A 26,596-nucleotide genomic window follows, 5' to 3' on the forward strand; every position below is an offset into this window, starting at 1 on the left:
AATTCTTTCTCTGAGGGCAGATGGCATTTTTCAAAATGAATCTCTGACATTTTCTTGGATCATTGCATTGCTGAAAATAACAAGGTCATTCACAGTTGTTCATCAAAAAATATTGCTATTGTATACAAAGTTCTGGTTCTTCTTTCTTCACTTTGTATCAGTTCATGTAAATCTTCCCAGATTTTTCCAAAATCATTTTGCTTGTCATTTCTTATAGCATAACAGTATCCCATCACAATCATATAATACCTCTTATTCAGCTATTCCCCAACTAATGGGTAACTCCTGAATTTTTAATTCTTTACTACCACAAAAAGTGTTGCTCCCACTTTTTAGTAACAGTTTTACATGGCAATGGGAGGCTTTTTATTCATTCTTTAGAATGAGAAGACCAGTTCTTCCCTAAATTTCTTGAATGGGACTTCTGGTTACAGGAACATTTATGAAGTAGTACCAAGCTTAGTTTCTGCGATTTACAGATCCTATCATGGTTGTTCTTAATTTCAAAGGTCTTACACATGTTTATACATAGAGCAGCAAAATGCCTGATGAACTTTTCCAGACTCAGAAATAGCCAACTTTGAAGCAAAGGTACAATGGAAGGAGTGTTGAACTTTGAATCATAAGACTTGAGTTCAAATCCCAGTTTTGCCATTTACAAATGGCAATTTACAAATTTACAAATTACTAATCCTCTCTAGGTTTCAGGTTCCTTGTCTGTAAAATAAGAGATTCGGACTATATAATTTCTCAAGTCTCTTCCATCTCTAGATCTATGAGTCTATTATGATATGACAATGATGATACTACTTACCTTCAGGAATAGGCTGGGAATGCTTGGCTCCTTGGTCCAATTTGAAGTCCAAATATAAGGTAGGTGTGCGAGTATAAATCCTAGACTGGAGAAAGGTATAAGAGTTAGTATTTTTATGATAGTATAGTTTTCATAAAAAATTAATCAACTAGGATAGGCATAAAACTGAATACATTTGCAACATATATATTTACATAACCAATGTCTAACTTACATATATCAGGTAACTTAGACATTGGTTCTATGAACAGACTTTTTCTAACATCCTAGGAATATTGTCTAAATGCATCAAATTAGTAGCCACGGTAATTCTATAATAGATTTTTAAAATAAGCTAAAAAATCACAACTTTATTGCCTTCAATCTCATTAAGGCTGTTTCATTTTGATTTTTTATATCCTCAGGACTCAGCATAGCGGCTTCAACATAAAAGGAATTTGACATTTATTTTTTAATTGGCTCTACTTGTGTGATCTTGGATAAGTCATTTAGGCAAGTCTCTGGGTATCAGCTCTATGTTTCTAAAATGAATAAGTTAGATGACCCCTAAGTTCCCTCCTAGTTTTGAATATAGAACCCTAAAAATGTCCTGAATTTAATTTATTGTGGTAGAGAAATCTTTTTGGCTCCTTCTAAGAGGATGTAAATATTAATAAATTAAATTTATTTTTCAAAAGTATTAATTTGTTTTTAAAAAACATAACAAATTTCCAAAAAGCTTTGATTAAAATAGTCATGTATCATCTTCTTAAAAGTGTATGTCAACAGAACAATGTAATAAGAATGTGTGTGTGTGTGTGTGTGTGTTAGATGGAAAATAAATCTACCCAAACTAAAATTCTATTTGTGCCATTTGCTCTTTTTTAACTCCAAAATTTTGAATGAATTCCAACTGAAAAATATTTAAAAACAAAAATCCCAAAGTAACTCTTCTTAATTACTGCCCTTTTACAAGCGGTCCAGAACAACAATGTATCTAAAATATGTGGATGTTTTTCTTTTGGCATCTGCCAGTTTGGGAGATGCTGAAAACCTTCTCAGTCTGACTTTCAAGAATTCCATTTATAGTATATTCATTTGTTTGACTGAAGTGATTCTTTCCCTGACTTTATTTGTGCGCTATGAAAAGGAAATTTTTAGAAGTATTTTTCAAATACATTTGAATTTCACAAATGCCGGTTAATCAACACTTTAACAGGGTGACACCTGTTCTCAGGGTATACAAGCTTAGTTAAGCTAACAAAAGATCATTAGTCATTAGAGACACATCAAGAGAACCTCAATTCACAACTGGGTTAATTATCCTTACATTTCAAATATTCGCTTTCTTGATCTTTACTCAGCTCCATGAGGAATATTTCATTTTGTGGAACATTTACCATCACACCAGTGATAAAATTCATTTCATGACCATAATTGGATAATAATATATTTATGTGTCTGCCTTTTTCACAAAAAGCACAGTTTGAATGTTTCATTTAGAGTCATGATGCCATTTCTCCCTTCCAAACACCTTTCTCTCCCATTCTGTACAAAGCCTATCTGAAATCTGCCCGTCGTATTTTAGCAGTTTATTTAAAATAAAGTTCCTTCTTCTACTCCTATTAGGAATCGAAGTCTTCATCTAGAGTAATGGCAACACTTCACACCCTTTGACAATACAAATGTAAAGGAAAACATTTACCTGCCCGTTTCATCATTACCTGCTCTTTTGAAAAGGGTCTTAAAAAGAGAGTATATCTTACACTGAAAGCTTGGCACTACTTGGGGTGGGATGGCAAGGTGTGCCCACATGAGCCTCTGTGTGTGTGTGTGTGCCTGTAAGGGGCAGGATGAGGGAGTTGGGTTCAAGATAGCCTTGTTGACAGACAAGACAAAAGAATGTAAGGTGAACTTCATTTATCAAATGAGGTCTACACAGGCCATTTCACCTTGCCACTGTTATCCAGGGCATTTATCTACTGGATATTGCTTTATCTGAATGGTAAAGATGAAGAAAATGTAGTTCCTGCCTTCAAGCAGTTTATAATCTAATTGAGGAAATATGACAAGCACATGAAACACAAGATTCAATCTCTACAGTACAATGGGAGAGACACAAAACAAAGTCCATTCCAATGGGAGCTTAATTGCTCTTCCTTTGTCTGAACTGTAGACCTAATCTTCTGTTCATTTTAACATCTGGACATTACCAATCCCCCCCCCCTTTGAATTTCCTCTAGGCTGCCCTATTACCTCATCATCCTGGGGCCCAGCTTCTTCCCATAATTATTCTCCTAAACAGTTCATTTAGTTGGAAAGCCATAAGGAGTAATGTGGAAAGGGTCTTTGGGGTTCAAAAGCTAATAAAAATACATCAAAAAGTCACCCAGAACCTGTGTGTGTGTGTCTCTGTCAGTATAAAACGGGGAAGCTCTGTGTCAATAAAGTAGAGTTCAAAAAGCGAGAACTCTGCCTGTTTTAGGGTACAGTTTTTATTCTTTTGTTAACAGTGGCTTGGATTCAAGTAATGATTTAATAAAATGACTTATCTAGTACACTATTATCTAGAATGATTGGCTGTGAATTAAATATGACAAACTTGTCTCATTGTTTTTCCCAGCTGGCTGCTCTCTAGGTCTTTTGGGTCCCCAGAAAACTCATCTTCCTGCAAGACCATATCAACTCTGAAGCTCACACCTCCTCGGTACCCCTTGCCCTTGAGGCGCCTTCCTCCTTCTAAATGGAGAAGGCAGAGCGTGGACATTGGAGAGCTCCTCTGGGATCCTCCATTGAAGGTGAGAGCCTCTGGTGTGGCCTCATCATTCATTCCCACCAGATGCAGTACTTCATCTTGCCCACACACTAGAGGATGTTGTAGAAGGAGAGGCTACCTCATGTTCTCATTCATATGTGAACCAAAAGAAGATCAAATGCACACATCCAGCCCCACGTTTTGGCCTAGGCAAACATTCCACTCCATCAGGGGATGGGTCAGGGAGGGAGTAGATAAAAGAAAATCAAACTTCAACTTTGAAGGGTCAATCTTAATGCAAGTTATAAAAGGAAAGAAAGCGTAAGAACCAATATCTGGAGTCTGGATCGGGTTAAAAAACAAACATAGGGCCAGAAGGGTGAGAGTAGACCACTTCGATTATAAAGTACTAGTATTACACCAAATTCTTTCTTTTTTACTACGTTCTTCTAAGTAAATAAGTAAGCAAGTGCCACCAAGAATAAAATTAAGCAATCACAAATGAGATGAATTCTAACGACAAACAACACATTTTGCACGCAGCCAGAAGAATAATCCTTTAAATATAAAGGAAAGGAAATGTGAATAACACAAGACTATTATACACTCAACAGAAACCACAGGAGGGAATGAAATAATCTGTTCTGAAGAGCAAAGGCATTCAAAGATGCCCTCCAAGGTGACATTCTCTGGAAAACTGAATCGAACCATTACTGAAAATATATGTGTGTTGAATAAAAAGGAGGTATTGGAAGCGTCCCTTCGAAGAAAAGTAGACATAAGAAAATTGTTTGCTTTGCAAAATCCCCTGACAGAAACACAAGAAAGATAAACAAAGGCAGCAAAGCAAATACAAGGCAGGCAAAAACAACAAAATAAATTAAGGGGTGGTGGGGTCAGACGTTAAAAGACACTACTAAAAGAAGAAAGTCACCTCTGGGGTGAACAACAATTAAAAGATGACAAAAATTATGAGACCATTAAGAGATTTCTCTTTCTAAGTCCTCAAGAATACAAGTGTGAAAGAGGAAGTTAAATATGTGTGACATTGGAGAAACAAACCTGAAGCATCATAGACGAAAACTCACACCACCACACTTTTTCCCAGTAGTGTTTGTAGTAGGATCAAATTGTAGAATGTGAGGGCAGAAAGGGGAAAAGGAAGGAAAAAGATGGAGAGAAACAAATGATGTACCCTAATCAAGTCAAAGGTTGAAATGAAGGGAAAATAAATTCCATGGACTCTCAGAAAGAGTGTGGAAACAAAGAGGGAGAAAGAAAAGAAGAAATCTTATTTCATCAGTGGGAGGGGATCCCACTGAAGAACCTGGTCATAGGGAGTGGGGGCAGCTAGCTGGTTCAGTGGATGGAGAACCAGGCCTAGGGACAGGATGTCCTGAGTTCAAATGTGGTCATAGACACTTCCTAGCTTTATGACCCCAGGCAAGCTACTTAACCCCAGTTGCCTTAGCCCTTACTGTTCTTCTGCTTTGGAACCAATTTGTAGTATCAATTCCAAAACAAGGTAACTGTTTTTTTTTAATGGGGAAAGAGAAATATTTTATAAATGTAGATAAGTAGATGGGTATAATCCACAAGGATTTGGTGCTTAAAGGAAGCACTCATTCTGCCTCCGGAGAAGGGGTCAACTGACATCCAACAAGGAGGAAGTGGCCCCAGAGAAGAGATTGTAGTGTAAATGGGACTAGTGGGGCTATGCTTATGTGTTACAAGGTAGGGCTTTATTAGGGAGTCAGGACAATTAGGAGTGGGGATGAAGGATTGTCACAGTGATACTCAAAAAAAGAGCCATGGGTGAAACATTTAAAAATTGCTCAGAAAATAAGAGATGACATTCAGAGAGAGTCACAGTCAAGTAGGGCAGTTTTGGAACTAATGGTCTAAATCTGATTTCATATATAATTTTCTAGATTTTTTAAAAAAATGGTTTCATGTTTACCGATGTTTGTGAAGGTCAAAATAAGAAGAATTGTTTTTAAAGAGTACATGTGTTCGAGTACGCTGGGAATGATGAGGGTTAAGCATAGAGGGCTACAAATAATTCTGTGTGTCAAATAATTTCCTCTTTTCTTTCAATATTGAAAGAGTTAAAGCAGTGGGCTTTGAAATTGCTTGGTAGGTGGCTTTTACGTGGTTTACAATCATTCAAGTTCCCTCTATAAACTTTCAAAGAACAGAAAAGAATATCCCTGTGTGACTGCATAAATGAAACCAGAAAACTCACTGATGGCAAACGCATGTGGAGCTTAAATTAGCAATAAATCTGCAGAACTCAAATCACAAATGGCCATCAGGTCAGCACACGAAGAAAGTAAGATGTACTTTTACTTAATTCTCTGTCTTTTCTCCTGATGATCCTCTTTCCACTAGGAATCCTAAACATTGTTTGAGGAAGCACTTAAGTTTGCCCAAGAAAAAATTTTAAATTATCTTCAGAAAATCAAAGGTATTATTCACTAAAATGTTGGATATTTACTTTGTATAAGAAACCTTTCTCCCCCTGCAAAATATAGGACCATGGATTTTATACATTACTACCTCCAGGGTGGTATCAAAAGTGATAATGATTATGAAAATCCATTTTATTATAGCAGTATTTCATTTATTTATTTTTAAATTATATTTTATTTTTCCTCTACTACATATAAAAAGAAATTTTTTAACATTCATTTTTTAGTTTTGAGTTCTGAATTATTTTCCTTCTTCTGACCTTCCCTCCCTTCCTACCTTGCTGCCCTCACCCATGCCCCAAGATGGCAAGCCATCTGATATAGATTTTACATGTAACAATATTTTATTTTATTTTTAATTAATTAATTTTTATTTTTCCATGGTTACATGATTCATGTTCTTTCCCCTCACCTTCTCTCTCCCCCTCCCATAGCCAATGAGCAATTCAACTAGATTTGACATGTGTCATTGATCAAGACTCATTTCCATATTATTAATATTTGCAATAGAGTGATCATTTAGAGTCTACATCTAACCATGTGATCAAGGAATTGTTTTTCTTCTGTGTTTCCGCTCCCACAGTTCTTTCTCTGGATGTGAATAGCATTCTTTCTCTTAAGTCCCTCAGAAATGTCTTGGATCATTGCATTGCTGCTAGTAGAGAAGTCCATTACATTTGATTGCACCCATGAAACAGTATTTTAAACATGCTGCCTTTATAACAATCTTTGTAGGTACAGAACAGCAAGTTCTAGTGTTAGTATAAATTCTCACAGTGGAGGGTGAACTGAAGAGGGGGCAAAGCTTGGAGTAGAGGACAACCAATCAGAAATCTACTGTAATAGTCCAGTCTTTTTTTGTTCAATTTTTAACATGGTGCTATTTAATTCTCATGGTATAGCATAATAGAGCACTATAATTTTGCAGTAGCAAAGAATTAAAAACCAAGAAGGTGCTCATCTATTGAGGAATAGCTAAATGATGACATATAAATTCATAAGTGAAGTGGAAAATTATTGCATTGTAAGAAATGATAAAATGAATAGTTTCAAAAAAAAAAAAACAGAGGAGACCTGTACCTAAGCTGACACTGGGTGAAATGAACAGAATCTGGAGAATAATTTGTACAATATTAACAACATTATAAAAGGAAAACAACTTTGAAAGATTTAGGAAACTCTGATCAAAGCAATGACCAACTATGATGTCAGAGCACTCATCTTCTAACAGAGAGGTGATGTACTCAAGATGAAGAATAAGATATATATCTGTGGACATATGTAAGGGAGGAATATATTTTGCTTAATTATGCATATTTGCTACAAGGACTTTGTTTTATTTATTAATTTTTCCAGTGGGGGGTTGATGATAAGATAAGAGGGGATAGAAATAGGGAGAAGAAAGAATGAAAAAAAGGGGAAGGAAGAGAAGGGAAAGCAAGGCAAGGGAAGGAAGGGAAAGAACTAATTTTCCATCATTGCAGCTCTACCAGAACCTAGCTAGTACATAAATCTTGAAATTAGAATCATAATTAGATTCACATTTCTAATTTTCTCAATTTAAATATGCAGAAAGTGAGGCTAGAAAAGTTAAATGATGTTCACCAGGTCATATAGGTAGAAATAACAGGCACATAATAAATAGAACACTGACAAGAAGATTTGAATTAGAATCATGCCTCCGATCCTTCCTGTGGGATGACAGGCAAACCTCTGAAATCTCACTTTCTTTGTCTGTAAAATGGTGATAATAATAGCATCTCCCTTACAAGGTTGTTGGGAGGACTGATTACCTAGGTAAAGAATCTTGCAAACTTAATGTACTGTGTAAATGTCAGTTGCTGTTCTTGAACTGAAGAAGAAAAAAGGCATTCTAGGTACAGTGCTGTAGCGTAGCCATCGATCAACTGGAAAGAGTTCAAAGAAAAGCTATCGGGATGGCAAAAGGCCAAAAGATTATGCCAGGTGAGAATTAACAAGCAGAGACCGAAATGCTTAAATTGGAGAAGAGCAAGCTTTGGGAAGCATATGGTGGCTCTCATCCAATATTTAAAAGGTTATTATGAGGAAGGAGGGTCAGATGGTTTCTGTCTGTCTACAAAGGGAAAAACTAATAGGTAGAGATTGCACAGAGATGAATTTAGGGTAAATGCAAGGGAAAACTTTTTAACATTATGTTTATTCAAGAACAGAAATGGGTTGCCTTTGGAGGCAGTGGGTCCCTCTAACTAGAAGCCTCCGGAAAAAAAAAAAAGCCCTGACAGTCACTAGATCCGTATAACGGGATATGGATAGTGTAAGAGAATGGATTGGATGAAATGGCCTCTGAGGTCTCTTCCCTTTCTGGCACTCTGGGGATTCTATTATTTTGGAGGAAAGCTAGAGATAAGGCGAAGTCAGAGCCCTTCTCATGGCCTTTGATTTTAAAAATTTCCCTTTGACTTTTTAGGCTCGAGTTGTACAGAAACAAGAAGAACAGAGTGATGCATTTGGGACCACAAGGGGCAAAGAAGCAGTCTCCTTGACTTTCCATTTATTCCAGCCCTGTCCCCCCAACTCATCTTTCTGCTTCCTCAATACATCAGTCATCTTTCCTGACCTTCCTATTTCATTCAATCCCCTTCCTCTCATTTCTAGCTTCTCAGGATGTCTCAGGTTTCATGAAGTTGAGCCCTTTAGTAGCAGAGCAATGAATTACTTCACAAAAGAGTTTGAGAGGAAATTCTGTCTGCCTTTTAGCCAACAGGGGTGCCTCCAGATGGGGGAAAAACCTTATCACTTTCTCTACAAGTCTTGAGATTCAAATTGTAATGGCTCTCAGGCCCAGTGGTGTTCTATGACAAAATGAGGACCACATCCAATGGAGGCTGTAAAACGGATTAGTTCTGAATTGACAATTACCTGCACCTTATTTCCTCCAAAAAAGATTTCCTACTTGCCCAGGCTTTCATTTGATACCTTTGACATGCTTGCTTCCTTCCTCCAGTTTTATTTGTAAATGTGATCCTAATTAAGAACAGAAATCACTACCACATGGAAACCCTGCAGCCTGGAGGCTGACCCCGAGGAATGGAATAGGGAGCTTGGTTATGAGCGCAGCAAAGGAAAATTCCTTCTCTTTGCCATTGTTTCTTCTTCTCTTTCGATGGATAAGGACCCCCTTCTTAACATTCCGAATGTTTGCGTTCTTATAATAATAACTACACTTCCTGGGCATTAAGCGACTTGAAGCCAGCTTCGCATGTCAAAACTGTAAGAGCAGCTTGCAGCAGAGCTTCACAGGCTTTCAGAAAGCTTGTCAGGATTGTTATGGGTCCATTTTGATTTTGTCCTTTTTAGGACCCACCCTCGCATTCACAAATGCCATGACCCATTGCTTAGTGACTTATGGTAGGTAACTATGCTGTCAGATACCAGACCTCAAAGAAAGTCCTGTGAGATTTGGGAAATAATGTCTGAAGCAGATCCTAGATCCTTGGGGTTGGGAAGTGGAGGTCAGGTGGGGAGAGATTAAAGAATTCCTTGTGTAAGCCATAAGAAATATGAAATTAGTTCTTTGGATTCATTGAGAATGTCAACTTTATGACTTTTATTATTGGGTGACTCAGCTAAGGTGTAATGCAACAACAATGAAAAAAGGACCAAAAAAAAAACGATGTTGCACATAATTTAAAAAAAAAATTCTTACCTCATGTCTTTTCAGTATCTGTCCAAGGCAGAAGAGTGCTAAGAGTTCGGCAACTGTAGGTTGTGATTTGCCCTGTTTTCCCATGGCTAGGAAGTGTCTGGATCCAGATTTGAACTCAGGACCTCCTGGCTCTAGATCTGACTATCTATCCTCTGAGCCACCTAGCTGCCTCATTATGAAATTTTTGATTCTTTTTCTAAGACAAAAGTGATATTTAGCATCTTCTTAGGAAAAACTAAATCTCAGTAAAAATAAATTCTACTCAGGTTCCATTATGATATACCTTTCCATTTCTGAGTATATTCCCCAACGATCTCCCTTAGGCAGCAATGAACATGTATTTAGAGCCTCCTATGTGTCAGGCAGGCACAGTGCTAAGTGTTGGGATACAATGAAAGGCGAAAGACAGTCCCTCCTTTCAAGGCGTTCACAGTATAACAGGTGAAACGACATACAATAAGATAGACATCGGATGAAAAGGAGATCATTAAAAGAGGGGAGGCGTTAGCATCGAGGGGGGCTGGAAAAGCCTTCTTGGAGAAGGTGGAATTTTAAGGAAGCTAAAGAAGTCCAGAGATGGACGAGATGGATTAGAGCAAATTACAGAAAGAACAGGCACACGTGAGATAAAACAAGAGCTATCTCATCCTCCGACCCCAATACCTCTAACCAGGATGTCTTTCTAACATCTCTTAGAAGACGTCAACACAGTTGATATGGAGTTGCCTTTCTGAAAGCCTCAGTAAAAGCAAAGGTCCTAAAGAGCACCCAAGGATGACTCAAGAGTCCTATAAGGTCAGGAGACACTATTTTAGAATGGATTCTAGCCCCTCAGATTAGCTTTTTCTGGCTCTTTCTTAGCTCAGAGTTTCTCAAACAGTAAATCCGGTTCTACCGGCTACTCTTAAAGTCTTCTCTCTCACACTTACACACCAGTCCCTGATATCATCTGCAGCTTCATCCTTTCCACAGTTTGCTAGAATTATTGTGGGGAGGCAGGGTTGTCTAGTATGTTCCTCTGCTCTACTCAAGGGCTTTACTGTCAGAGTCTTGGGGCATACACCAGCCACTATTGTCCATTTTAATGATCACAAAGTTTGGGGGAAATGAAGTAAAGAGGTCCCTTTTCCCCAAAATGAATAAATCTCAATTCTAGATACTTCACTGATTAAAAAAACCTTCATCTTCTATCTTAGAGGTGATAGTAAGTATTGGTCCCAAGGGTAAGAGTGGTAAGAGCTAGACAATTGGGGTTAAATGATTTGCCCAGAGTCACATAGCCAGGAAGTATCTCTGGCCAGATTTGAACTCAGGACCTCTCATATCTAGGCCTGGCTCTTTATCCACTGAGCCAAACAGCTGCCCTGCTTCACTAATTTTTTTAAACCCTTACCTTCTGTCTTAGAATAAATACTAAGTATTGGTTACAAGGCAAGGAACAATAAGGGCTAGACAATAAGGGTCAAGTGTCTTGCCTAGAGTCGCATAGCCAGAAAGTGTCTGAGGCCAGATTTGAACCCTCGACCTCCTATTTCCAGGCCTGGCTTTCAAACCACTTAGCTACCCCACTACCCCACTTTATTGATTTAAAAAAATTCTTATCTTCTGTCTTAGAATTAATATTGTATTGATTCCAACATAGAGTAAGGGCTAGGCAATGGGGGTCAAGTGACTTGCCCAGGATCACAGAGGCAGGAAGTATCTTAGGCCAGATTTGAACCTAGGACCTCTAATTGCTAGGCCTGGCTCTCTATCCACCTAGCCACCCAACTGCATAACTTTATTGATATTTTAAAGTTTAAATTTAAAAAATTTTTCTAAGTGATTATTCCTACTTCCCTTTATGAAATTGTCAAGTATCCTTTACCATGGACAGACACTGTTCCTTCCCCTTTCTAATAATGTCCCATGAACTGCTAAAACTTTGAATATTTAAAATAAACATGATAAGAAGGAGAAGAGATTAGTTTTCATCCTTGGTGCCAAATATAGTGTGGGAAGGGTACATCTTAGACTTCAGTTTCGAAGAGAAGGCAGGCAACTCTTTGGCAGAGTGATAGTGATTTAATATGTGAGAAAAGCTAGAAAATGACAGACAACACTTTAAATGTCTATTTAACCTGACAAAGCATGTAAAAATTGGAAATGTTAAACCTTACAGACTTTCTGATATCTTAGACTGTGTTTGCTCCATCTTTGTGGTATACATTTCACATAGGGCTGTTTATTAAGTAATTATCATTTGCTTGTTCAGTCGTTTCAGCAGTGTCTGACTCTTTGAGACCCCATTTGGGATTTTCTTGGCAGAGGACTGGAGCTATTTGCCATTTTCTTCTCCAGTTCTTTTTACATTTGAATAAACTGAGTCAAACAGGGTTAAGTGACTTGCTGAGGATCCCAAAGCTAGTCAATATCTGAGGCTGGATTTGAACTCAGGAAGACAAGACTTTCTTACTTTAGACTTGGTACTCTATTCATTATGCCACCAAGCCAACCACTTATCATGTATTATTTCTATTTTTAAACTTTTTTGGGGGGGCAGAACAATTAGAGGAAGGGGGGTGGGGCATATGCTAAGCAGTAAGCATAAGGGAATGGCTTTAGTGACAAAATAAAAATAGGCTCAAATATCACCCTAACTCACATTTCACCAGATATCTGACTATCAGGCATCAAGGTGGTACAGTGGCTAAGGAGCTGGGCTTAGAGTCAAGAAGACTTTGAGTTCAAAGTCAGCCTCAGACACTTATTAGACAAGTTATGAAACCTCTGCTGCCTCAGTTTCCTCAACTGTAAAATAGGGATAATAATAACACTGACTTCACAGGAGTTGTGAGTATCATAGATGACAATATCTATAGACTGTTCAGTACAATATTTAGCATAGAGAAAGAGTTTAATAAATGCTTATTTCCTTCCTTCCATGACTGAGTCATTTAACTTGTGTAACTCGCTTTTCTTTCCCATAAAATGCCAATAACGACAGCTCTAGTGTCCAATTCATTGAGATGTGGGGCAGGACTGAATGAAACAATATTTAAAAAATACTTTGTAACCCTGAAGTTTTATATAAATGTTTGCTGTTATTTTTAAGAGGGATTAAGAAACAGGGAGAGAATTGAAAACAAGTGAATCTGGACTACCAGCCCACAAACAGAATGAGAAAAAAGCTCATTGTGGAACTAATTTAATTACTTCGCTCACCGAGTTAGTGTCTTTGCTGAAGATGGACTACATATGTTTGGGGAATGTTTCTGCCAAAGAAATGGCAAGTGCCCCTCCTCTATACAAAATAATACGTCTGCAACCACACAAAGGGCAGCAGCTGTATAATAAATCATGAAAGGTCTAAAACATGCCATTAAGCCTTCTGACCATCCATTAACTCACAATTTCATAATTAGTCTAAGTCTAAATCAGTTAATTTGTTATTCTATTGCCTTAAATATACCTAATTGCCAACTGGATCATTTTAAATCTCCATTAGCTCCATCTGATCATATTTATTGTAATCTTTAAAGAGATTCTTGTGAGAAAATGAATGTAGTTATTGTGGGGGAAATTATTTAGTAAAGATAAAATCCCACAGGAAAAACCATCTGCACAAATATTAATCTTCATATGCAAGATAAAATAAAATTTGGTTTGATACAATGCTTCTTTATTAAGTTTTCAAAGCTCTTCTAACAATGAATAAAAGAAAATCAGCTAAGAAGATGGAGCCTGACGATTATATCTGAGCTCTGAATTTCAGTTTAGGATAAAGTAAAATCATTATGGGGGTGTACTACAGGACCGCCTGTAGAGCAGGAGAAATTAGCCTATGAGTTCGGGAATTAAGGCTTTAAAACCTAAGGAAATACACAGAACACTTGTAGTTATGTTGGGGGCAAGTAGGCTCACAGAAACATAGATCTAGATCAAATGCTATCAAGATATAATGGGAGTTTGGTGCATTCCCAGAACCCCTAAGTTATTTCTCAGTCCTCACCGTTCTTGACCTTTTTGTAGCTTCCGACATTGTCAACCTCTGCCTCTTCCTGGATGGCTTCTGTGACATGACTCTCTTGGTCCTCCTCCTACCTGTCTGACAATTCCTTCTTAGTCTCCTTTGCAAATCCTCCTCCTGTCTGGGTAAGGGTATCTGCTAAGGCTCTATATTAACTTCCCTATTCTTTCTTTACTCTCTCTCCCTTGTTGATCTCAGTTTGAACAGGTCTAATTATCATCCCTCCGTTGCTAATTCCTGAAGAAGCATAATCCCAATCTAGTATTCCTTGAAATTAATTCTTGCATTATCAACTGCCTATTGGTCATCTCCACCTGGATGTCCTATAAGTACATCTCAAAGTCAACATGTACAAAATTTAGCTCTCATTTCCCCTGAAAACTCATTCTTTTCCCAAATGTTTCCATTTCTATCTATGGCACCACCATTCTTCTGGTCTTTTATGTTGGACCTTTCTTGGTTAAATACAGTGATCTTAGACTTTTCTTTGCTAAATTAACTCTACCTTCACAACGTTTCTTGCATCTATCCATTTTCCTCCATCCTAGTTTATTACTTCTCACCTGGATTACTCCAATGGTGTCTTCATTGGTCTCATTACTTCCAGTCTGTCCTTTGTCTAACATATCATCTATAAACTACCTAATTGATATTTCTAGAACAACAACAACAAAAAAAAAAACCCCATGTTATCTTCCCAGCTAAAAAGCCTTCAATGGCTTCCTTCTGCCTTTAAATAAAATATAAGTTCCTCATCCCAATTTTGTATTTGAAATCCTCTACAATGTGGCTCTTGTTTACGTCATTGTTTTTGTCAGTCAACAAGAATTTATTAAGCACTTATCATGTGCTAGGCATTGTGCTATGATCTGAGAATACACAGAAAGAAACAAATATGTCCCATTCCCTCAAGAAGCTGACATGGAAGAGACAACATGGAAACAACTATGTTCACACAAGATATACTCAGCGTAAATTGGAGACAACCTCAGAGAGCAGATGGGTAGAATTGGGAAGAATCTGTTGTATAAGGTAGGATTTGAAGAGAGACTTGAAAGAAGCTAAGGAAACCAGATTAAGGAAGGGGTAGTTAGGTGGCTCAGTAGATAGAAAACCAGGTCTGGAGATGGAAGGTTCTGGATTTAAATCTTATCTCAGACACTTCCTATCTGTGTGACCCTAAGCAAGTCACTTAACCCCAATTATCTAACCCTTACCACTCTTCTGCCTTGGTACTAATTCTTTGTATCAATTCTAATAGAGAAGGTAAGCGTATTTAAAAAAAAAATAATAAGGGAGCTCATTCCAGGAATGGAAGGTATCCAATAAAATGTAATAAACAAATTAATTAATTAACTAATTTTAAAAAGTCAGAGTCAGGAAATGAAAGGTCATGTGCAAGAAACAGGCAGAAGGCCAGTGTTGCTGGATCTTTCTGTAAGAATACTGGAAAAGTAGAAAAGGGTAAAGTTATAAAGCACTTTAAAAGGCAAAAAGAGGATTTTTCTATTTGTTCTTGAAAACAGGAAGTCATTGAAGTTTAGGAAAAGGTGACATGGTTAAGCTGATGCTTTAGAAAGATCTCTTAGATAGCTAAGGGGAGGACAGATGGAGTGGGGAGAGATTTCAGGCAAGGAGATCAATTAGAAGGCTATTGTGGTAGAACAGGCATTGGGTGTACCAGGGCCTGCAACAGCAGGCTACGTGAATGGAAAGAAGGGAACATGTGAAGGTGAAAACAAGATCTGGCAATATGTTGGATATTTGGGGTGACTGTGAGGGAAAGGAGCTGAGGATGACACTAAAGTTACCATTCTGGATGATTCAGAGGATTACAGTGTTCTAACAGAAACACTGTAAATGTTGGGGAGGAAAAAATGGTTTCCATCTTGGCCATGTTGAGTTTGAATTTCTGTAGGACATCTACTTTGAGATGCTCAATAGACAGATGATGATGTGAGACTGGAGGCCAGGAAGAGGGTCAGGGTGGATAAGTGGTTCTGAGAATCATCTACAAAGAGATAAGGAATCCATGCGAGTTAATGAGATCACTGAAATAGCACAGAAGGAAGAGATGAGGCCCCAGGATGAACCCTGGAATATAACTACAGTGAGTGGTCACCACCTGGAGGAAGATTCAGCAAAGAATACCGAGAAGGACCAATCAGACCCATAGGAAGAGAACCAGGATAGAACAGCATCATGAAAATCTAGAGGGGAAAATGTATCTAGGAGAAAAGAGAGATCAATCATGTCAAAAGCTAGAGAAATGTCAAAAAGGATGAAGATTGAGGAAATGGCCATGAGATCTGGATCAGACAGAGATGGAAGGTCTTGAGATCACCTTAAACTAGTGAATAAAGGTGATACTTTCAAATATCTTAGCTTCTTCCAGATAAGATATAAAGAATCAAAAATTATCAAGGAGAAAATTATAACTATGTATGTCAAGACTGTCAACCTGAAATCAAAGCTTCTCCCCCTCAGTTCATGGAAGTACTCCTTCCTGTAACTTCAGAGCACCCAAAGATTCTCACCTCATAAAAATAATAAAAATTAAAGTAAAAATTATCAATAAGACCCATGACTCTTCCTGAATGATATTTCTATCTTCACAGAATAAATCTTAATCTCCTAAAGGTATGGAAATGAATTCATATGCTGATTTAGCAGAGGTTCCTTATCTTTCCTTCCTCAACTGAAAGTAGTTCAGATGAACCCATAGTTTCTTCCTTCCTCTAGCTCTCCAGGAAGGAACAACACTTGAAAATCTCTCTCCATATAGCAGAGCTGGGCAGTTAAGTGACACAATGAATAGAATCCCAGGCCTGGAGTCAGGAAGAGTCATCTTCCTGAGTTCAAATATGGTCCCAATTACTAGCTGTGTGCTAGTAAGCACAAGTCACTTAAGCCTGTTTGCCTCAGTTTCCTCTCTTGTAAAAATGAGCTGAAGAAGAACATGCCAAACCACCCCAGTATCTTTGCCAAGAAAACGCCAAATATAGTCACAAATGACTTAACAACAAAACAACAAAAATGATAAAGTTCCCCTTTAATATCCTCTTCAAGCTAAATCATCATGGTTGCTTTAAGTGATCCTGGCATATAACTGTTCTGAGTTTTGAGATAATAAATAAAGGCCCTTTGCTACCATTCATTGTTTATAAACGTTTATCTAGGATTCCCCAAAAGGCATTTAGCCTTACTCTGTTTTAGCTCTCCATGAATAAGGAACACTCATGTACTTGAAATCATTAACATCATGCAATTTACTACCCACATCTTGGGGTCTCAGATCTTGGAAAACAAATAACGCCCACAAGATCTATTCACTCTGCTATGCTGTTCTTGGAAAAGAAGAAATGGAGGTCAAAACCAAAACAGAAGGAAAAGCAGAGATGTGAGATAGAGGATAAAAACCGATAGAGGAAAGGCTAAAGGGGCCAAGATAAATAAGGCAAGGAGTTTGGCTCCAAGAGGCCACCATGCTGATGATAAAAGACAAAAAAGCAGTCAATCCATTTATACCACCTAATTATCATTCCATCCCCGAAGAAGCCCTTAATCAGTAAATGTTATATGTGAGGTGCTAGGGCAGTTACTTAAAACTGTTGCTGATTTTTTAAGGATTTTTTTCTGCTTCTTACTCCCTGGGATTTCCCCCCCCCCCAATACCCATTTCCTTCTTCACTGGTCTTCAATAACTCACTTGGATATCACAGGGCAGTGGGTTCAAAACCCTGAATTTGACTTCTACCTGTTTTTTAACCTGATTTAATTTGTTTGTTTTGGCTTTGTCTGATTTACCCAGGGAAAATATTGAATGGTATTCACAAGGAATCCTAGCCGAAATCTTCTCTTTTGTGACATAGTATATTATATAATGTGTGTGTACACATCCATACATGTTGTGCTCATGTATATGGTGCATATTTATATGCAGGCACACATATATTTCATATATATATATGCACACAGATGGCCTTAAATTAGTATCTGGGAACTCTGGGAAAATTCATAAACCAACGCTGAATAGTTACGCCCAAGCACTAAAAGTATTTCATGGCAAATATAGAGAGAAATGCTTTTTGGAAGTGGGGATTGGGGGGAAGGGGAAGGGCAAGGAGAGATAAACAAAGATTGGTTCTGTTGAGCTGTGATATTAGAGTGCAGGGAATCTGGACAAAGAATATGGTAATGAGGATGTTATGTGAACAAAGCTACAAATGAAGTCAACAGAGGAGACACAAATCCATGTAAAAGGTTCAAACAAGGTAACAGGAAAATGATAAAGTCCCAGAGTGGTATTATAAAGAATCCTTAAACCTAGAATCATGAGAAAATTGGGTTTTAAGTATCATCTCTTAAATGCATTAGCTGTGCACATCGGTGAGTCAGGAACATTGATTAAGCACCTATTATGTGGCTTGGTGGATAGGATGTTGGACTCAGGAAAGCCTAAATTCAAAATTGGCTTCAGACATTTACTAGCTGTGTGACCCTGGGCAAGTCAAAGCAAACTTCTGTTTGCTTTAATCCATGGGAGAAGGAAATGACAAATCACTCCAGTATCTGCGACAACACAGTGGATAAAGCACCGGGACTTGTCAGGAGGATTTCAGTTCAAATCTCGATTCAGACACTTCCTAGTTGTATGACCCTAGACAAGTCATTTAATCCTAATTGTCTAAGCCTTGTTGTTTTTCTGTCTTAGAATTAAAACAGATAAAAGGTAAGCATTAAAAAAAATCGCTCGAGTACCTTTTCCAGGATAACCCCATGGACACTGTGGTTCAGAGTCACGATGTGTCAAAAACTACTGAACAATTGAACAACATGTGCCAGGCACTGTGCTAAGCTCTGGTAATACCAAGAAAGGCAAAAGACAGTCCCTATTTTCTTTCTTTCTTTTAAAAAAGCCCTTACCTTCCACCTTAGAATCAACACTGTGTATTGGTTCTAAGAGAGAATGGTAAGGGCTAGGCAATGGTGATTAAGGGACTTGGCCAGGGTCACACAGCTATGAAGTGTCTGAAGTCAAATTTGAACCTAGGACCTCCAGACTTTAGGTCTGGCTCTCAATCCACTGAGCTACCCAGCTGCCCCAACAGTCCCTATTTTCAAGGAGTTCACAGACTATGTGTGTCACCTTGACAAGTCACTTATACTCTGATATCTACTTCACCTGTAAACTGAAGATAATAATACCTGTACTCACTGAGGCTTAAATGAGATGATCTATATGAAGTGTTTTGAAAACTCTAGCTACTTAAAGATCATCTGTTGTTATTGTTATTGTCACTATTATTAATAGTTGTTAGTAACTGCTTTTCTCAAAGGCACATGATCCATCAAGATATATCTGTCTGTCTGTCTATCTATCTATCTATCTATCTATCTATCTATCTATCTATCTATATATCTATCTGTCTGTCTGTCTGTCTGTCTGTCTATACATCCATCCATCTATCTATCTATCTATCTATCTATCTATCTATCTATCTATCTATCTATCTATCTATCTATCTATCATCTATCTTGTCTGTGTGACTGCCTGTCCATCCATCTATCCATCCATCCATCCATCCATCCATCCATCCATCCATCCATCCATCCATCCATCCATCTATCCATCTATCTATCCATCTATCTATCTATCTATCTATCTATCTATCTATCTATCTATCTATCTATCTATCTATCTATCCATCTATCTATCCATCTATCCATCCATCCATCTATCTATCTATCTATCTATCTATCTATCTATCTATCTATCTATCTATCTATCTATCTATCTATAAATCTGTCTGTCTGTCTCCCTATCCATCCATCTCTCTCCCTCTCTCTCTCTCTGTCTCTGTCTGTCTGTCTGTCTCTCCCTCCCTCCCTCTCTCTCTTTTTTTCCTTCCTCTTCCCCTCTCTTTCTCTCCCTCCTTCTCTCTCACACACACAAACTCTTACACACACACATATACATATATGTACATGTGTGGGTAGACACACAGAAATACATTTATCATAATCATTCTGTTAAAGCTTGGACTGGCTATCTTAATTCACTAATGACCCTGGGAGTTATATTTCTTTTTCCTTCAGCGGAATAAAATCTAGCGCAGGATCAGAACTGCTAGACTAGCCCTGGCTGCAGCAACAGATGGAGAATGCTTTCCTGGGGTTCAGCTCTCAGCCTTGCAACTGCTAGAGTTCTGGTCTTGGTCGTCCTGTGACTTGTTTGGATCACGGAGCGGCCCAGAACAGGACCACGTGTGTCTGGAGAAGCCCCTGGAGCACTGGGGATTGGCCTGTGTCTTCCCTTCTGGCTTTCTCGTCGCCTATAAAGAGTCAGTACTGATCGCCATTTGCTAGCTGGTGGTTTATAACTCTGATTCTAACTAGAGCCAAGATGATCTGTACTATGTTCACAATTAACATCTTTGTTGCAGGCACTACCACAAGGGGGACAGAGCAGTAACTGCAGCGGATGCCTGGCTGGGAGAGGGCTGGATTGGCTGGGAAATCAGCGGATTGCCGGGGGCCTCTCATCTTTGGAATCTTCCTGAGAATGTGCATTTTCCAGCTTTCTAATTTCTCAGAGGAAGGAAACTACCGAAAACTGGAAACTTTGCCCTTGTCTAAGCGCTCATGAGTGAACCGCGTTTCCTCCAGGCAGATAAGCCGCTCTGCCCTACGAGCCTCTCGTCTTCTCCTCATTCTGTTGCGTGGGGAGAGAAGGAAGAAGGAGCAGAAGTGCAGATCTCAAGGGAAGGTCATACACTGAAAAGTCCAGAGACAAATGCGGCGAGGGACAATCAAGTCCACCTTCTCCCTGCAGGGGTCTGAAGGAGGAGGAGAAGTGCTCGCCATCCCAGCTACCCTCCACAGTGAAAATGACTTCTGGACAGCACACACACATGCATGCACGTGTGGATGGGTGTGCACACACATGTATGTACACACTGCACATGTGTGCACATATGTGAACATGCACACGTGTACATGCACACATGTAAGTGCAAGTATATCCTCACACCTATATATGTGTGCATGTGAACCTGTATGTTACAAGTAATTGATTCAAGTAGTTGGAGAATTCTGGTAAAGGAAGTTGATGGGAACTCTTACACTAAATAAATCACAGGTCTGATCAGCACACACATATATACACACATAAATACACAGAAACATAAAGCAGGACATGAATTTTCATAGTATAAGAGACCCAACTGCCACTCCAATAGTCCATCATGTGTCCACCAACAGTGATATCTACTTCATGTATTACTACTACTATTTTAAACACTTCCTTCAGTCTTAGAATCAGCACTGTGTATTGGTTCCCAGGCAGAAGGACAGTAAGAGCCGGGTAGGGTGAGTTAAGTGACTTGCCCAGGGTCACACAGCCAGGGAGTGTCTGAGGCCAGATCTGAACCTGGGACAGAATTTGAACTCTTAACCCACTGAGTCACCCAGCTGCCAGCTATGATTTTAATTACACTCCCACTCTAAGTCTCCTTTACCTGCAGTCAGGATGCCTGGGGCCACGAAGCTCCGAGTGACACAGGCTCTGCCTTCTGACATATGGGTGTACCTACAAGGTGCTGCCTCCACATAAATCTTGTGTTCTTGCAGAGGAGGCTCTGCTTGATGTTGGAATGTGCTTCCTAGGCGAACAGGTCACTGGCTACATCTTGAAGGCATAAAAACATCTGGCACCCTTTTCTCTGCGCAGGAGAATGTCATTCCTGAGATGAGAGGGTTGCCTCAGGCAAGAGCAACTTCTTGTACACCAGGGCTCCTCGGGTCTCGCATGACTGTTTATTTGAAAATTCCTACTTCTAAATGAAGTGTTAGCTAGGCGTGCCGGTAATAGCGCGGCTCTGAACCAGGTTATTTGAAGTGGCCGTGTTAGTTTCCCTTCGGTGCTCCAAGTTAAAATAAACAAGACGGAGAAAATGAGTCACATCCACATGGACGCAGTTTTTTTTTACACTTCTAATTAAGAAATGCCTTACAAATTTTGGATTGTGAATCGACAGTGATTGCTAGCTCACTTTCTGTGGTCCCTGATGGGCAGTCTCCAGAGGATCAGCTTGCTGTGTATGAAACTTAGATCAGGATAGCATTGAGGATGGGGCAGCTAGGGGGCTCAGTGAATTGAGAGCCAAGCCTGGAGGATGGGAGGTCCTGGGTTGAAATGAGACCTTGGGCACGTTCTAGCTGTGTGACCCTGGGTAAGTCACTTAACTTCCATTGCCCAGCCCTTCTCACTCTTTTGCCTCAGAACAGATGCTTAGCATATATTCTAAATCAGAAGGTAAGGGTTATTTAAGGGGGGAGGGAAGATAGCATCAAGAGGCTAGGGAAGTGACCACAACCCCTGAAAGATACTATACTACTTTATAACTCCCAGCATACCAGGGAGGCTAGCCCACTTCATGCTACATCCTCTCTAATATCTTCCTCACCTCAATTTCTTTACAATTAGTATAGGACTTTATCAAAGACATATCTAGAACTTGTTGTTCAGTTGTTTTCTAGTGTGGGAAGGAAAACTAAGACTGAGGAGCCATTTTTAGAATGTTGGCAGGAGGGGGAGTGGCAGTTGGAGGAGCAGAAAGGACTTGTGGGATTGAGAGCTGGGGAAGGGGTCTTTGCCCTGTGAACTCTTGAAAGATAGGAGCCAAGGACCAGAGCTTGAGACCCCCACCTGTGATGCTAGAGCCTTGCCTCCATTTTCCCTTGACTGAAGACAGAAGATCCCTGACATCTTTAGATCATCAATTAAAGGAAGCAAAAGAACAGTTGCTGCTGAAGGGTGCTGGTCACCCTGAAGACCCATCCCATCCCATTACCTTTCCAAGAAGGATACTAGTGACCTGTTTAGAGTAGGCTAGTGTAATGACTAGAGAGGAAGGAGAAAAAGAGATGCTGAAGCCTGAGCCATTTGGCTCGGCTGAAGAAGGAAGCGACACCTATAGGATTTCTTATTCCCACTGACCTACTCCCCTCCGCCTTGTTACGTGAACGATTAAACAACTTTTGTTCTGAAGAAACCCGCAGTCAGATCTAAATTGTTACAGAAGTTGAGGAAGAGAGTTAGAAGGGGAAAGAGAGGGTGTTGGGGTAGCTGGCCATTTAGCCTTGGCTAAACAGCAAAAGAACAAACGGGGACGTTCAGCCTGCCTGACAAGTGGGGCTTCTGGGGGCTCGGGCACCAGCCAAGTCCTGAGGACAAGGGAACTCCATTATCCCCCAGAAACCTACTTACTGAGACAGCCCCTGTTCATCCTTGCCACAACATCAGCTCAGGGGTACCTCTCGTGTGTGTTTGAAGTGTGAGGGAAAGGGAGAATTACACAGACCATCTCGCAACCCCAATGGTTCTGTCTCCTTTATTACATCAACCCTAGCATCCCTTCATCCTTGCCTCCATCCCTGCTCCTTCATCCATCCTATCGTCCCCTTTACAAACATAACACTAGGCATGTCCAACTCTTTGTGATCCAATTTGGGGTTTTCTTGGCAAAGATACTGGAGTGCTTTGTCACTGCCTTCTCCAGAGGATACAGACAATCAGAGGTTAAAGTGACCTGCCCCGCATCACACAACTAGTATCTGAGGTCAGATTTGAACTCGTGATAAACTTTCCTGACTCCAGGTTTAGCATTTGATCTACTGTGCCTCTAGTTACCCCATATCCAGAAGTAGCCCTTGGTAAATTTCTTAAGGAGGTCGTTTGGTCTCAGAGTGCTTCTATTAATCATTGTTCCTCTTCATTCCATTTGTGTCCAACACCCCTAGATATTGTGTCCTTAATCATATCCCATGTAGCCAGTTCCCATTCCACTTCACCGCTAACAGAGTACTCCCAACCACCTCAGTCAGAATACTAAGTTTAGCTCCCGACTCGCCCACTTGTTAACTGTATCACCCTGGGCAATCGCTTTCTTGGGTCCACTTACTTCTCCATATGATGGGAGCTATAACTCCTGAATAACCTATTTCCCAGGGTTGTTGTGAAGCTGGAATGAGGTCTGAGGCAAGTGCTTTGCAAACTGCGGAGTGCTCTCTAAGTGCAGATGTGTTGTGCGCCTCTGTTTTATTTGTTGCTTTGTTGGGATTTAGTGTGAAGTTCTGGGCGAGGCACCAAGGATAAAAAAGAGAAAACACAACTTCTGATTTCAAGAATCTAGATCAAGGAAGAAGGAAGATTATCAAGTAGCACTTGGTACAGCAACAAAGAATGTGTCCTGTCAGTAGTTAGGAGAAGTGTGGGAGAAAGGTGGCGGTAGTCAGTGGTAAAAGGGATTTTAGACTGAAACTGGACCTTTAAGGATGGATTAGACATAGATAATATAAAAAAGAGACAAGCTATCAAGTGTCACATGCTCTAGCCCAGTGGTGGCAAACTCAAATAGAAATGGGAGCCACTAAACCATATATAAGTATCCCCATGCCACATATTAACATTATCTGTGTTCTATTGCATTTTGGTAGCTGAGTGGCATAGCCAATAGAACTATGGATTTGGAGTAAGAAAGACCTGAGTTCAAATCTGGTTGCAGATACTTCCTGGCTGTGTGACCCTGGGCAAGTTACTTAACCCCATTTGTCTCGGTTTCCTCATCTATCAAATGAGCTGGAGAAGTAAACGGTTACGAGCCAGAGAAAATAGAAAGCACAGATGAGCAGGGAAAGTGCTCTAGGCATAGGGTTAACTAATGAAAATGTTCAAATTCAGGAGATAGGGTATATTGTATGAGGAACAGAGGTGACTAACGATTGGAATTTTCAGCACAGCAACATACCAGAATGGGAAAATATTTGAAAGCAGGTGAACCCTTTTTGGCATCCATCCAATCAGCACGCAGGCATCCGTTAACACCACATGTATAAAATCAGTCCTACATGTAATGATCCGGAGATGTCAAGCGTGGACCAAAAATACAGCTAGTCAGTTCCCTAAAGGGTTTCCTGGGACAGATGCAATTGTTTCAAGGTGCTGAGTGCACCTGAAAAACTACAGACAAATGAGTCAGTGGGACAGCGTGACTTAAAGCCACAACAGACTCTACTAAAACGTCCTTAAAGAGACCGAATAAAGCTTCACTGTTCTCTCGGGCGGTTAACTCTTCAAAAGTGAAATTCAGTGGAAATTCCTTTGAAGCAGGGTAACTTTCCTTGGTGAAGATGCCAGCAGAGCACACTCCTCCTTTTTGCTCTAAACATTCTGCAAAGATGCTGTACATCCCACATTTCGGACCAGTAAAATGGCGCTAGTTGCATCTGTTACATAGTTTAGGTTTGCACAGAAACTAACTGAGAATGGGGTGGGGGGAGATGCTATCAGAAGGACCCACAAGATTAAAACACTTAATAGTTCAAACATCTTGAGTTCCTTAAAGATGACATCCGGGTTCTATTTGCCATTCACAAAGATGCCCGCAGAAAAGAAAGTCTAAGTGTGAAAGCATACATTTCAAAGACCTGACAATCTTCTCTTTCTGATAGGGACGTTCAAGCCCTTCAGAAATCCCTGCCTTCCAGTAAGAAACGACAGAGATAGAGCTTCAAAAGATAAGAGCCATTTCTGGATGGCGAGCTCTGTTTGGCATTGACGTGTTTTCAATCACAGCTGGTGTCTGCTGCATACAGCTTCCCATGTCAGAACTGCACCAACACTCCGATTCACGGCTATCAGGAGAATACTTCCCATTCCTGAGCTCGCAGACAAAAAGCTCAGAGGCAACAAACTGCTGTTCCTGTTGGGCATATCTGGACCAATACCATAGGTGGCTTAATTTAATTTATAAATTATAATTTATTATATATATATATATTACACATTAATAATTTAATAGGTCTAGACTCAGAAGAACTTGAGTTAAAATATGGCCTCAGACACTAATCATGGGACCTTAGACGAATCAATGAACCTCTGCCTGCCCCTGTTTCCTCAACTGTAAAATGGGATAATAATAGCACCTATTTCTCCAAGTTGTGAGTATCAAATGGTATCATATTTATAACACCCTTAGCCCAATGCTTGATACATTCAAGGCATTTAATAAATGTTTATTCCCTTCTGCCCTTCCCCCTAAGTTAAGAAATGCTTCTTAACAAGTCCAATGGAAAGGAATGAGTTCATTTCTTAAGACTCATACCTTTCCTGAGTCCTATATTCATATAGGGACAAGATTGAGAACTGTAATGAGGAGAGAAGAGTGTTGATTTCCAATGTATAAAACTCTATGCTAGAAAAGTTTAGGATTTCTTAGAAATTGAGTCCCATTATATCAGAGAAGTTGTCCTAATCAGCAAGTAGCCCATCAAATTATTAGGACCCAACAATTCCCCAGACCTCCACTTCTAAGTACTCAAATGTTTGATAGCTATTTCCACACAGAGGTTTGATTGGTTCCCCAAACTCAACATGTCACATGTTGATGTCATCAAAACCTGTTCTTTCATACCTATATTTCTTTGGTTTCTATGTCACCAGCCTCCCAGTGATGCTAAAATGGGTTCTGGAGAAGATCTGGTCATCAGGATTATGATGGGGTCCTAATCTATACTGATTTCCTAGTTAACCAAGAGTATGCTTAAACAAACCATCTGTGATCTCATTGATTTGGGAGTTTCCCAGTGCGAGATCATAACCAGTGCTTGCCCATCCAGTGCAACTTTCAGCTCTGCCCCACCCACCCCCTGCCCAAGTCTGTCCTCGGAGAGAGTCACAGGTTCATCACCTTAGAGTAAGGTTTTACTCTTCCTTTCTCCATTACCCTCATGCATGGAATCAGTTCTACTCCTGACTGACTCAACTTCCCTCACCTTGCAACAGAAACCTCTTCACTCTGGAAGAATTCACCCTGGA

The 26,596-nt window shown here is 39.6% G+C and overlaps 1 protein-coding gene across 1 annotated transcript in view; it reads right to left on the reverse strand.

Moving 5' to 3' along the window:
• The window catches only part of PIR (pirin), a 101,175-nt gene that overhangs the window by 29,160 nt on the left and 45,419 nt on the right, over positions 1 to 26,596 (reverse strand). The window contains exon 6 of the mRNA XM_001380933.4: positions 815 to 899. Coding sequence (XP_001380970.1) covers positions 815 to 899 — 85 coding nt within the window. The remainder of the gene's footprint in view (positions 1 to 814; positions 900 to 26,596) is intronic.

The sequence above is a fragment of the Monodelphis domestica genome, chromosome 8 (assembly GCF_027887165.1).
Source record: "Monodelphis domestica isolate mMonDom1 chromosome 8, mMonDom1.pri, whole genome shotgun sequence".
NCBI lineage: Eukaryota > Metazoa > Chordata > Mammalia > Didelphimorphia > Didelphidae > Monodelphis > Monodelphis domestica.